General features: G+C 39.4%; 1 protein-coding gene across 8 annotated transcripts in view; it reads right to left on the reverse strand.

Annotated features, from left to right (window-relative positions):
* The window catches only part of CD44 (CD44 molecule (IN blood group)), a 98,902-nt gene that overhangs the window by 7,299 nt on the left and 76,711 nt on the right, over nucleotides 1–14,892 (reverse strand). For all 8 annotated transcript variants that reach the window (XM_023586476.3, XM_058305577.2, XM_023586473.3 and 5 more), the window contains 3 exons: nucleotides 6,423–6,488; nucleotides 2,714–2,785; nucleotides 586–664 (listed from right to left, as the gene is read on the reverse strand). In XM_023586476.3, the coding sequence (XP_023442244.2) occupies nucleotides 586–664; nucleotides 2,714–2,785; nucleotides 6,423–6,488 (217 nt within the window). The remainder of the gene's footprint in view (nucleotides 1–585; nucleotides 665–2,713; nucleotides 2,786–6,422; nucleotides 6,489–14,892) is intronic.

Raw genomic sequence — 14,892 nt, forward strand, 5'->3', positions numbered from 1 at the left:
GACTGTAACCTGAATGCTTTCAACACAGCTTCCAGAAAACAGAAAATAGTGTCATTACAAAAAAATAAGCAACAAGCAAAACCAGAACTTAATGCCTGCTTTATGTAAGGTTCTAAAAGGTCCCACGGACCTCAGATGGCCAAAGGGGACTACGAACCCTTGAATTTTTATACAACTTTTTGTGTATCCTAAAGGCAGTAAGTATTTTTTAATGCATCAACAAATGAGTAATCTTTTCATCACCTTTCTGGTGAGATATTTTATAACTTTCATCAGATAGAGTCTGTTTTTCAGGGTTTAACCCTGAAAAAATTAAGAAACATAGAAGATTGAGCTACTATTTATAAGTGGTAGTCTAAAGCGTGCACCAGAGCAGGGCTTCTCAAACTGCACTGTGCATCAAACAAGATCCCTGGGATCTTGTTAAAATGTAGATTCTAACAGAGTGGGGATGGGACCTGAGAGTCTGCATTTAATAAGTGACCTGGGATGCTGAGGCTGCCGGTTCCAGGGACCACACTCTGAGCAGCCTAAGTTTAAATGATGCTTTTTCAAAGTCAAAGCTCCCAAGGAGCTATCCCTTACCTTCTTCGACTGTTGACAGCGATGCAAACTGCGAGAATCAAAGCCAAGGCCAAGAGGGAAGCCAAGATGATCAGCCATTCTGGTGTGAGGGAACAGAAAGATGTGTGTGACCTTTGGAAATACATTTTGTAAAACAAACAAACAAACAAAAACCACTTTATAAATTGATCTGGCCCAAACCAAAACTTCAGATGGGTCTGACAGAAGGCCCAGCTAATTGGCAGATAATCCTTGAAGACCAATTTCACTAAAGGTGTTCTTACAACAGGTCTCTTGTTTTAAGTTTTTATCATCAGTCAGGATTTTCAAGTCACTGGAGGAGAAACATGTTTCCATAAAAGTACAGCATGGCCTGTTAAAACTTGTAGATGCCCTTCATGCAATACTGTTAAGTAGACTAAAGGAAATTTATATGTCCCTTGAACAGAACATTCCCCTTCTATGTAAGAGCATCAGCCTTACATTTGATTCAGAAAGAAAAACGGAGGCCAAATTCTAGTGGGTGGGGAGAAGCACACTCTTACGGAGTGTTGAAAGAGTGTCAATTGGCAACACTTGGCAATAATGCTCATATACATTTGATCCAGGAATTTATAGAAACTCAGAATTAGCCATAAAGATGTTCATTACCGTGCTATTTATAATAGTAAAAGTTGAAAGCAACCTAATATCCAATGGTAAAGGATTGGTTAAATAAATTAGGCTACAGCCATCCTATTGTATACTACAATATAGCAGAAGAATATTTAATGACATGGAACACTGTGCCCATCCTGCAGGGAATGTTAGTTTACTAAACAGCATGCATATTATAATTACATTTTTGTATATAAATTACATTGAAAATGACAGGAAGGACACAGTATTTCTGAATGGTGAGATAATAAGTGATTTGTACTTTCATCCTTTCATTTGACCGTATTTTCTAAAATGTCTTCAATAACTGTGCATCTCCTATGGATTAATAAATTGTTACATTCATGTTTTAAAATCAGGCCTAAAAGGATTAACATATGCCTTGCCAAGCTAAATAAATTCAATAGAAAAGTGGCTTGTACATTTGTGCAATAAGCCAAGGCTTGGGGAAAAGGTAGTAAATGGAAAGTCATTCATACTACACTTTTCCTTGGAAATCTCGGTTTTCCTATTTCCTTCTCTGCACTGCCTCTGCCTCACCTCTACCTGGTTAGGTGAGTTTGGGGAGGGATGTAAAGTCAGAGAGAAAGGAAGGCCAACAGGAGAATACCATTTCTGTTCTTTCCCTCTGGTCTCCAGCCCACACAGTCTCACCATAGCTGAGATGAGTTTCCTGTTGCTTGATTATAGCAAACTACTTCCGTCCCCTTGGCTCACCTCCCTGGCTTGCTCTCTCCATTCACTCTGCCTTCAGATGTGCTCGGGCAAGCTGAGACAAGGCGACCAGGCACATACTACATTCTTCCCTTTCCTCAAGGGAGGCTAAGTTGTGAGACCTCTGAAGAGGGTAGAATTAAAAGGGTGATTTACAACCCTTAGGAAAGCATTTCCTTTCTGTAATCTGCCTTCATGAATGCTCAATTTTGAGCCCAAACCATATAAAGTATTTGCATCCGGTGCCTTAAGTCTTGACACTCAGGAGACTCAAGTGTCCCAGCCCTGTCACTACACATGGATCAGTTTCTTCTACCAGAATCCATAAAGATGGTGACTCAAGAAAAAACCAGGGACCAGAAGGATGTTTTCACTCCACCCAACAGAAAATGGCCCTTGTATCTTGTCGCTACCCATAAAAGGAGAGAAAAGTTACACTCTCCACCCCAGACCCTAAGGGAAAGCGGGATTGGGGTGGGAAGGATCTGGGTATGACATGGAGTCCCATTTGGGAAGTAACATGGTGGTTCTTTGGGACAGGGCAGAAACAGGTCTGAATAGGAGCTCAGCCAATCTATGAGATCCAGGGAGGGCAACACAAGACTCTTGCATGCTTTCCTACCAAGAGGCCATAGTGCTTTCACTCATCCTTTAACTTGCAGAGGAACAATCCATTTCAAGTTGGGCATTGAGGAGAATGTGGGCTCTTCTTTCTTTCTGGGATGTTCAGAGAGGCCTGTTTTAAGCATCTTTTTCTGCTTCACAGCTCAAAACTCACCTGGAATTTTGGATTTCCTGATAGGACTGGATGTCGTGTTTGCCCCACCTTCTCGACTCCCACTTGAATGTCCTAAAGGGAAACATGACAACACCTTTCACCCAAAATTCAGAATATATAATCCTGAGTCCTTAGAGAACAGCCCACAGTGCCAACCCCCATGTTTTATATCACAGCAAAGCTACTTAGAGATTCAAATCCCAGGTATTTATAAAATGTTGCACAAAAGGCATCTGCCCTCGAAAGTTTGGCTTGATTAAGGTTGAGGTTTGGAAATGTTGTTTTTCATCAAGGGTCATGAGCTCTCCTATGGTCGTGTCGTACAGCGTTTACGGCCTTGGGCACTAGCAGTGGCAGTCCTAGATTGGATTCCTTGCCCTGCCTCTTGTCAGCTCTGTGTGTTGGGTCAAGGCACCGTCTCCATGCTCCTTATTCTCACTCACATAATGGGGATTAATACTAGACTCTACTTCATAAATTTACAGAAGTTTAAGGAAGTACAGCACGCAGTGGCTGTGTATAGTAATTTTCTATTTCTTCTTTAGGCCTTCCTACTCAAAGTGTTGCCCATGGACCAGTAACATTGGCATCCCATGGGAGCCTGCTAGGAATGCATAATCTCAGTCCTCATTTCAGAGCTACCAAATCAGAATCTTCATTTTAAGATCTCACAGGGATTCACATGCTTCAAACAGACCGAAGAATATCTAAAAATCACATCCAACGTCTTTGTAGAAGCAAACATAAACACTGAAAAATAAGGATTTGTGGGGCAATGGCTCTTTTCTGTAGATGAAAATTCATACCCTATTTGAGCCCTTGCTAATATATTAGTGAAACATGTCTTTTTAGAAGAAAGAAAATGCTTCTACTGCTAAAAAATAAAATAAGGAAACAAACAAAAACTCAAATCTGAGTTTTCGGGGTGGGGCTATGTTGGAGTACTCTATGAGTTTTGTATTATTTTTGCAGCTATCCCATAAGTTTGAAATTATTTCAAGATTAATTTTTTTTTTTTAAAAGGCTCAAACTAGAAGGAAGTGAATGCCCAAGACAGAGAATCCACAAGTCAGAACAGGAGAATCATCAAAATGAGAAAGGCACCATATTTTAAAAAGAAACTCCTAAGACATCTCATGAAGAGGCTATCATTCATTAAAGTTTCATTTTTTTATGCTTCCTCCACTACTTCAAAACAAAATATGGAAATTTCCTGCTAAAGAACTCTTTTTCTACCAACTGGGAACCCACTGCAAAATCCTAAAGGCCTCCAAAAGGAGAAAAAAACCAGAAAACAAAAAAACGCAGAGAAGTCCGTTTGGCTAATAACTAGAGGAAGAATGCCAGGTCTTAAATGAAAAGCTTTCCTCAGAGAGTCAGACTTGAGGCAGTGCACAGTAGATTGACTGCAATGGTTATTTGGAGTAGGATGGCTCCTGTTTATGCAATTTGATGTTTCTGTTAGACTCACAATGGAGCACAACAAATTCTTGCGGGATACTTGGCCATATCCCATCCCATTTCAATAGTGGCCCTTCCAAGGCACTCTCCCTCCCCATCTCCCAGAACACCTGGTCGTTGGCAGGTTTTCACCTGCATGAGTATCTCCATCTAAATTAGAGATATTTAGTCTTGAAATCCACCTAAGAGGCACAGTCACTCTCACTGGTTTTTCTCTGACTCAATCAGCCTTTGATATTTGAAAGGCAAGGTATTAATGGATCATAATTTCCTCATTTTATTTTCAAAAAAAGTGCTCCCAGCAAGGAAAGATCTGGGTGTGTATACAAGATGACACCGCCCATTTCAACAATAAACACCTGGATAGGAATTAAACAAAAGAGACCAGCTCCTGCCCACCTGATTCTCACTGTAAACAAAAGCTGAAGTAGATGGCTAAATTGGGAAGATAAGATCCAAAATGAGATTTGCACACAGAGATAATTCAAATGGCTTCAAGTGTGAGAAAAGTTGTCTAGGACAATGCTTCTCAATCTTTAACATGCAGGCAAACCACCTGCTCTATGTGTGGCAGTGGTAGTGGTGGGGAGGGCAGGGCGGGGGGGGGGGGAACGGGGGGCAGTGGCGGAGTGGATCTTGTCATTATGTGGATCCTGATTCAGTAAGTCTGGGGCTGGCCAGAGATTCTGCATTTCCAGCAAGCTCCTAGGTGATGTCCATACTACTGGTCTGAGGACCACACTTAGTTAGGGTCCCTTGATTTCAGAGAACTTGCCTTTTAATAATAACAACTCTCTACCATTTCCAAAATACCTTCACATTCCTAATATCTTTTGTTCCTCACAAGATCTCTAGGAGGTAACCTCGGCAGTTGTTCTGATCGCCTTCTTACTAATAAGAAAACCAAAGATGGGAAAGTTTAGATGCTTTACCCAAAGTTCCTAGTGAGACTTCTATCTCTTACTTCAAAACCATTTCTAATGAGCCCCTACCTCCCTGTGCTCACATAAGAAGATATTATTGGAGCCATCACGTAAATGTCCATCCTCATTTTGCTTGAAACGTGTGACCATTCAAACCTGAGGCAATCTTAGCCTCGACTTAGGCATGAAGGGGGCGGGCAAGAATTTGGATGGAATTATTGGTTTGCATGAGTTCACTTGGATTTGCAATAATCAGGAATGGCATGGTAGGCAAACAGCAGATTCCTTCTACCGGCATTTAAGGTCACAAGTAAGCCCGCCTAATGTCAGACTTTTGCTACATGGAGTAATATTTCCAGGCATGTGATCTGAGCCACAGCAAAGAAGAATCCATTTAATAATCCATGTCAGGCAATAACTGTGGTCATTATGGAATTCTTTCTCCAGACTGTGCTTATGAGAGGCAATATGAGATCCCCTTCAAACCTGGCTTTACTATTCAATGGTCATGTCAACTCCACCAAGTTCCTTACCTTCTCAGAGCCGTAGATTCCTCATCTGTAATATGGGTATAATAATAGTACTAACATAAGTTGCAGGATTTGCAGGATGACCAAATGAGTTGATATTTGATGAACCATATGAAATTGCTGGTACTTGATAATCTCGACCCACAGAAATGACAGTTTCATATGATCCAACTTCATATATGTGAAGTGTTTAGAACAATGCCTGGCACATAATATTTCTCAATACATGCTAGCTATTTTTACCATGTGCTAGGGATGAGGCTAGACACTTTACATGTATTCTATCATCCAGTCATTTAAAACAATGCCTTATGACAATTGTTGTTATCCCAATGTTATTGGTTGGGAAACAGTCTCAGACCCTTTTAAGCATCTTGTCCTGTTAGTTTGTGGAAGAGCTGGAGCCAAACCCAGGCTATTCTTATGCCCAAACCCATGTTATTAGTCACTTTGCTACAATGTTAAATTGAGACCCTGCTTGAATTCCTTCCATCCTTTCAGATGGAAGACTTTTCTACAGAGAAGTAGTTCTCAAAGTGTAGTCCCTGTCTCAGCAGTATCAGCTTCACCAGACAACTTACTGGAGATACAAATGCACTGGTCCTACCCTAGACCTACTGGTCAGAAACTCTAAGGGTGGGCCCAGCAATGTGATTTAATAAGCTGTCTTGGTGGTTCTTATGCACGCTAAAAAAGTTTGATAGCCACTTTTCTAGAAACACAGACTCATACTTCAATAATAATCAGCAGATTCAATGACCGTAGGAGTAAATAATCGAAGTGGCTCAAACTCACCATCTGATTCAGATCCATGAGTGGTATGGAACCCCCCACTAGGGCCAATGGGTGAGTCGTGGTCTCCTGTAAGAAGCAATCAGGGAAAGTTCAGGACTGTGTGTTTACAATTACTCCTCATGTTTGAATTTTCGTACAGACCCTCAAAAGTTTAGTTTTTTAAAGGTAACCACAAAATGATGGCCAAAGGGCTCTGAATGACTGTGATAGTTATTTCTACTCTTCACCTAATCCAGTGATGAGTGGGTTAGAGTTTTAATCAAATTAAGGAAACTTGAGCAACAGGAGCCATCAATGGTGACCAGAGGAATTGTGGTTTGCGTAGGAATCCAAGAACTGTGGCAATGAATGTCCTAACAAAAATATTATGATGTCTTTGAAGGCCTAGGATTGAAACTAGACACTGTATCTTTGAAACAACGGATATTTGCTTTATATTATGAGAAATGTGATCACTGGGATGGGTGTAGTCTGTGGCTTAGGACATGACACATTTAAAAAGATTTCTCTGAGGCAGGAAACAGAAAAAAATTTGGTCTGCGATAAGGCATCTTGAGGTTGAAATACGTAAAGATTCAAAGAGAAAAGCCAACTAGTTATTTAGAGAAAAGTACTCTGAAAATAAGTAAAAAAGAAATGGAGAAAAATGATAGTTAACATGTGAATAATGTGTACATGTATCTGAATAAATTTCAAATGTTTTCCAAAATTAAATTTGCATTTTCAACACCATTAGATAATATAATCCTATCATCTCAAACATCCATACCAGAGTATTTGAGATTGAGACAAGCCCATGAATTGTTAAAATCTGAATCCGAATGTCAAACCTTGGACTCAGCATATGGAAACTCCCTCCCTTCCCTTACAGAAACTACCTCACCCTTACACACATTTTCCAAAACTATACTGGAATCTTCAAAACAAAAATCACAGGACAATGATTTCATAAAATGGTTACAGTCATCCATTATGAAGGTACTTATAAGGAATGTACAGTAATCCAACCACCATCATTTCCTTGATTGGAGAAGGTAGAGGTGGGTGACCTATAATCTTTTATATAATTATACTGAAGAGACAGATTAGTTTGTTCCTTGGCAGATGGTTAGAATAATTGAAAATAGGATTTGCTAAAATGCCAACACCAATATCCTACTACCAACCATCACTATCACCAACGCCATCACCACCATTGCCACCACAGCAATACTGTTACCACTATTCAAAAGGTTTTAGTTCTTAGCATGAAACAGAAAGATTGAGAAAAATGTGAATGTTCTGGAAGATAACTGATGATGAGAAAGAATCAGGTCACTTACTATTCACTTAATCCATGGAGAACCATGGAAAATCTGCCCATACCACTGCAGAATGTAGAAGGATTCAGCATGTGTGAATATCAGTTTTGTAGAAAGCATTTTATTTAATAACAATTAGGCTATGGAAAACTTCCAGGATTCTGTGACTAGTAAAACAGTCATTTAAAATTTAAATTCAGAAGAATTATGGAAGATGGTGGAGTAGGAAGCTCCAGAACCAGTCCTTCTACTGGAACAACTGTTAAGCATCCAGTAACTGCCAGAATCAACTATTTTGAAACCCCAGAGTCCAGAAGAACACCATACTGCATCCAAGGAAGAGTGAAAGGAAGAGGCTGGTAAATTAAGATAAATATCAGTAAATTGCTCTCTCTGCACAGAGATTACTGATGTCCATCTCTAAGTCTCAGGGAAGGCAGAAGTGGGTGGGGTCAGGCCCCTTGCATGACTTGCTAATGACAGAAAGGGACATAAAAATCCACTTTTCCAAGGTCTAGGGACAGGATGTGGGTCATAGATCAATTACTCATCACTGCTTTGGATTAGCTACTTTAGATCTCTGGGAACCCAGCTCTGAGGGCTGCTAGTGTTCCAATCCACCTGGACAAAGGTGGTAGAAGCAACTTAAAGATGGTATGCTTCCTCGGAGCTGCAGAGGACAGTTGACGGGATGCATTGGCTGGGCAGGGGCCAAGTAAGAAAGCACAGCTTTGGAGAGCTGTGGAAAAGCTCTTGGTGCCCTTCCTGGCTCCTCCCTCATTCCTTCCTCAGGGAAGTTTGGAGCCATCAAACTTTATGGGTCCATGGTCTTTTCCAGGTGGAAAAGACTGACTTAGGAATTCTTCTCCATGACCTCTCTCCTAGAATTTGCCCTCTAGGCAAAAGCAGCTAGAGACAATGAGAGCTGTATAAGAAACAACTGAGGCTGAAGACCTGTTCAAAGACTTACCTGATATAAATCTTTCAGTAAAAGAAAGAGGAGAGGTAGATCTGTTTCCAGAGAAGTAGAAATGTCATTCAAATGCCTATAAATGGGGGATTTCCTAAGGCCATTAGCAAACACAACCCCAGGAAAATGTGCAGGCCTAGAAAAGACAAGGAGGACCCTGCATTTTGCATTTGATTTGGGATAAACATCCTAATAGGAGGGTTGAACTCTGATGAGGAAAGCACAAGGGAAATGTATGGAAAACATATATAGGTACCATGAGATGGGACTCAATATGGCACAACACAAACAAATAATATGAAAGAAATATAGGCATTAATGGAAGAATTGAGGGGAGAAAAAAGGTATGACTTACAAAAACTAAATAACAAATGGCAGAATAAAGTCCTGCATTATCAGTAGTGACTTTATATGTAAATGATTGAAGCTTTCCAGTCAAAAGGCAGAAATTGGGGAAATGGCTAAAAAAGCATGATGCAGCTGTATGTTGTTTTGAGATTCATCTTAAATTCAAAGACATAGGACACTAACTGTGGGCTTTTAATATATGCCCTTTACCATGCTGAATAAGTTGAAAGTGAAAGGATGGAAAAAATATTATATAAGTCATAACCAAACAAAGCTGAGATAACTATACTAGTATCAGATAAAATAGACTTTAAGACAATCAGCAAGATGGCAGAGGAGTAAGGAGCCCCTAGAGTCAGCTCCCGCCATAGGGCAGCTAGCAAACACCCGGAGCTCTCTGGAGCTAGCTGAAGCACCTGTTTGGGGGCTCCAGGAGACCAGAAGAGCATCCCGCCACATCCTTGAAGGAATGGAAGGAGGAGGCTGCCCATCTGCAGAGAAGATTCGTAAATAGAGCACTCCACACTACGGAGGCCAGTGCCCATCCTCCACTGGAGGTACAAGCCGCCTTAGGAGTTGTTCCGCAGTTGGAATTGAAAACTCTACTTCTCAAAAACAGGGGAAGAAGAGACAATTGGGCACTAACTTCAGCTAGTGATGAGTAAATTCAATGGACTAAAGTGTAATCCTGAGAACAGCTGAAGTTTGAACCTGTCCAAGTCAGAAAGAGGCTGGGGGCCACTTTCTTAACTCAGTTCTTGGCACAAGGGGAAGAGGGGTGGACTGAAAATCACAGTGCTAGTAGGGGCCAACTTCTTTCCATCCAGATCAGATTGCAGCTCCAGCCTAGGCCCCAGCCCCACCTCCAGCAGGGAGGAAGCTAGGGCAACCTGTGCCAGCCTTTCTGGGAAATTACTGCCCAAGCTGCAGAGGCCAGTGATTATCCTACTTTGGCAGTACAAGCCACCCCAGGAGCTATTCGGTGGCTGGAATCGAAAGCTCCATTTTCCAAAAACAGGGGAGGAGGAGACAGTTGGCCACCTATTTTGGCTACTTATTAGTAGACTTGGCTGGCTAAGGTATTACGCTAGGAACAGCTAGGGTGTGAATCTGTCCAAGTAGGAAAGAGGCTGGTGGCCACTATTTTGACTCTGCCATCAGCATGAGGGGATGCCCAGCTGAATGAAATCACAGTGATGGTAGGAACCAGTTTCTTTCACCCAGATCAGCCTGTAGCCCCAGCCTAGGTGTCAGCCCCACCTCTGGCAGTGGGGAGGCTGGCAGGCTCTGTACCAGCTTATCCAGCTAACTGCAGGTAACTTTGGTTGGCACAGACTGAATAATCATAAGTCTACCGGGGCAACTGCAGTCATCTTGGACCTGCACTGCATAGACTGCTGCCCACACCTGCAGCTCCATCCCCACCCCAGGCAGGGGAGAAAGGGACATGAAGCTTCATCAGTCTTTCTGGGCAACTGGAGTCTAGGACTGCACAACTTGGATTATTCCACACAGCTGTGACTCTGTCCCTACCCGTGACAAAGGAGAAAGTCGGGAGAAGCTTCATTGGTTCTTGGGGCAGTGAGGGCAGCTTGAGTTTCCATAGCTTATAGCACCAACTACATCTTTGGCTCCAACTGCACAACCAGCAAGGGAGAAAGGGCAGGAACCCTAAACTAAAGGAAAAAAAAAACTGCACCCAGAATAAATACTTTAGTAAGCCAGATGCCAAGGCACCAACCAAAAATTATAATCCACACCAAGAAACAGGAAGATATGGCCCAGTTAAAGGAACAAGGTAAGTCTCCAGATGACATAAAGGAGTTGAGACAACTAATTATAGATGTTCAAACAAATCTCCTTAATAAATTCAATGAGATGGCTAAAGAGATTAAGGATATTAAGAACATATTGGATGAGCACAAAGAATTATTTGAAAGCATACATAGAAAAACAGCAGACCTTATGGAAATGAAAGGTGCAATAAATGAGATTTTAAAAAACATTGGAATCATAACATAGCAGTTTTGAGGAGGTGGAAGAAAGGATTGGTGAGCTTGAAGAAATGGCCTCTGAAATTGAACATACAAAAGAACAAATGAAGAAAAGAATGGAAAAAAACTGAACAAAGTCTCAGGGAACTAAATGACAGCAAAAGGCATGCAAACATGTGTCATGGGTGTTCCAGAAGGAGAAGAAAAGGAAAAGGAGCAGAAGGAGTACTTGAAGAAATAATGGTAGAAAATTTCCCAACCCTACTGAAGGACGTAGATATCCATGTCCAAGAAGTGCAACATACCCCCATCTGAAAAACTCTGAATAAACCAACTCTGAGACACATACTAATCAAAATATCAAATGCCAAAGACAAAGAGAATTCTGAGAACAGCAAGAGAAAAGCAATGTATAACATATAAGGGATATCCAAGATAATTAAGTGCTGATTTCCCACCAGAAACTATGGAGGCAAGAAGACAGTGGTCTCATATATTTAAGATACTACAGGAGAAAACTTCCAGCCAAGAATCTTACATCCAGCAAGACTGTCTTTCAAAAATGAGGGTGAGATTAGAATGTTCACAGATAAACAGAAACTGAGAGAATTTCTAAGTAAGAGATGAGATTTTCAGGAAGTACTAAAGGGTGTGCTAGAGCCTGAAAAGAAAAGACAGGAGAGAGAGGCCTGAAAGAGTCTAGAAATGAAGATTAGATCAATAAAAGTAACTGAAAGTGTCAAGAGAATGATGAAAATAAAATATGACACGTGAAACCCAAATAGTCAGAAATAAACTTAACCAATGATGTAAAGCACTTGTATTCAGAAAACTGCAACTCAATGTTAAAATAAATCAAGAAAGGCCTAAATAGCTGGAAGAACATTTCATGCTCATGGACTGGAAGATGAAATATCCTTAAAATATCAATTTTACTCAAATTGACATATAGATTCAATGCAATCCTGATAAAAATTCCACCAGCATTTTTTTAAATTGAAAATATGATTATCAAATTTATTTGGAAGGGTAAGGGGTTCTGAATGGCCAGAGATATCATAAAAAGGAAAATCAAACCCTAATCTCCAGACTTGAAATCATATTACATAGCTATAGTTGTAAAAACAGCATGGTACTGGCATAAAGACAGATACATAGACCAATGGAACCAAACTGATTGTTCAGAAAAAGACCCTCACATGTATGGCCAAGTGATTTTTGACTAGCCTGTCAAACCCACACAGGTCAGGCAGAACAGTGCATTTGACAAATGGTGCTGAACGAACTGGATATCCACAGCCAAAAGAAGGAAAGAGGACCCCTATCACACACCTTATCCAAAAATTAACTCAAAATGGATCAAAAGCCTAAAAATAAAAGCAAGAACCATAAAGCTTCTAGAAGAAATTGTAGGAAAATATCTTCAAGACCTGGTGGTAGGTGGTATATTCTTAAAGGAGATAAGAGGAGGAATGAGATGGACTACTGATGTTTAATGTGTGTAGATGTTTAATTAGCTTTACTGTAAAAGTGTGGAAATGTATAGTATGGATGGTAACAAATAGTGATTAAAAGCTATTTTATAAATGGGGAAGTGACTGAAAATGGTAGTCTAGGTATGTAAATACCAATTGACAGAATGCTAGAGAATAATCTAGGAACTGAATAGCACAGTAAATGAAGAGGTGGATGAGAATTGTGGTTGTAGGTCAGATGCAAGAGTGTCTTTTGTAAGCAGAGCAAATGTATATCACTACTGCAGGGTAGTGGGATTTTGGAGAAGCACGGAAAAAATACAACTGGAGTGACCTGAGGACTGTGGTTAGCAGTGATAATATTCTTGTACCTATGCCAAAGATGTACTGTGTTGATAATGGGGCAGTATGGAAAATGTGAGCCAAATGTACACTATGGATGTGGTAACAATGAAATGATATTATCTTATCTGTAGCAAATGTTCCACCACAGTGTGGTGTGTTGATAGAGGGGTATTGTTTGGGAATTCTGCACATATACATGATTGTTTTATAAGTTTACAACTCCTGTCATAAAAAAATATATTTAAAAAATAATAATAGGGTGGGTTGGGCGAAAAACACACCAAATGTAAGATAAGGACTATGGTTAGTAGAAAGATTTTGACAATATTCTTTCATTATTTGTAAGAAACATTTCACAATGATGCAAGGTATTGGTGGAGGGTTGATATATAGGACCCCTGTATGATGTTATGCATGTTTGCTTTGTAAGTTCACAACTTTTACTATACCCTTGGGGTTTATGTATGTTCATATATAAATGATATGAAGATAATAATAATAGTAGGGTAGGTTGGGGGAAAATACTTTGTTTAGTAGTAATATTTTGACAATGCTCTTTAATCATTAGTTACAAAGGTTTAACAAGAATGCAAGGTATTGGTGGTAGTGTGAGTTATGAGAGTCGTGTATGATGTTATATATGTTTGTTTTGTAAGTTCACAATCATTACTATACACTTATTGTTTATATATGTTTATGTATGAGTGATATATTAAAATAAATTTTAAAAATTAAAAAAAATAGACTTTAAGTCAAAAACTGCTATAAGGGGCAAAGACAGTGAATATACGTATAAGGGAGTCAATTCAACAGGAAAACATACAAATATATATATATATATATATATATATATACGCTCCTATAACAGCAGAGGCCTAAAATACATAAAGTGAATACTAGCTGATTTGAAGGGAGAAACAAACAATTTTACATTTATAGTAGGAAACTATAATACACCATTTTCAATAATGGATAAAATATCTAGACAGAAGATCAAGAAGGAAATATTTAAATGATACCCCAAACCAACTAGAACTAACAGGCATATATAGAAGAGGTCACAAAAATTAAAAAATTTAAAAAATAACAATCTTCTAGAATGCACATGAATCATTCTCTAGGACAGACCATATCTTAGGTCACAAAACAAGTCTCAATAAACTAAACTATATCGAAATCATGTATCTTCTCCAACCACAAAGTAATGAAGCTAGAAATCGTTTACAGAGGGAGGAATGGAAAATTCACACATAAGTGGAAATTAGCATATTCTTAAACAACTAATGGGTTAAAAAGAAAATTACAAGAGAAATTAGGAAATGTCATGAGGTGAATGAAAATACAACATACCAAAACATGGGATGCAACAAAGCAGTGCTGAGAAAGAAATTTATAGCTTTACATGCTTACATGAAAAAAGAAAAATGATTTCAAATAAAAGGCCTAACCTAGAAACCAAAAGAATTAGAAAAACCAGAACACACTATACCAAAAGTAGCAGAAGGAAGGAAATAACAATGGTTAGAACAGAGATAGCAGAGATAAGTGAAATAGAAAAAAAATAGAATCAGCAAAACCTTAAGTTGGTTCTTCGAAAAGATCAGCAAAATTGATAAACATTTAGCTAGACTGATAAAGAATAAAAGAGGATACAAATCACAAAAATCAGAAATGAAAAGGGGGACATTCCTACTGACTCTGCTGAGAAAAAAAAAAAGACTATAACAGGATACTATGAAAAACTGTGCGAATAAATTAGATAACCTAGATGAAATGGACAAATTCTTAGAAACACACAAACTAACTATACTCAGAAAAAACAGAAGATCTCAACAAACCAGTTAATAGTAAATAGACTGAATCAGTAATCAAAAACCTCACAACAAAGAAAAAGCACAGGACCAGATGGCTTCACAGGGGAATTTCACCAAGCATTAAAGAAAACAACTCCAATTCTGGAGAAACTCTTCCAAAAAATTGAAGAGGGGGATGCAGTCCCTTATTCATTTTATGAGGCCAACATAACCTTTATACCAA

The sequence above is a fragment of the Dasypus novemcinctus genome, chromosome 10 (assembly GCF_030445035.2).
Source record: "Dasypus novemcinctus isolate mDasNov1 chromosome 10, mDasNov1.1.hap2, whole genome shotgun sequence".
NCBI classification, from domain to species: domain Eukaryota; kingdom Metazoa; phylum Chordata; class Mammalia; order Cingulata; family Dasypodidae; genus Dasypus; species Dasypus novemcinctus.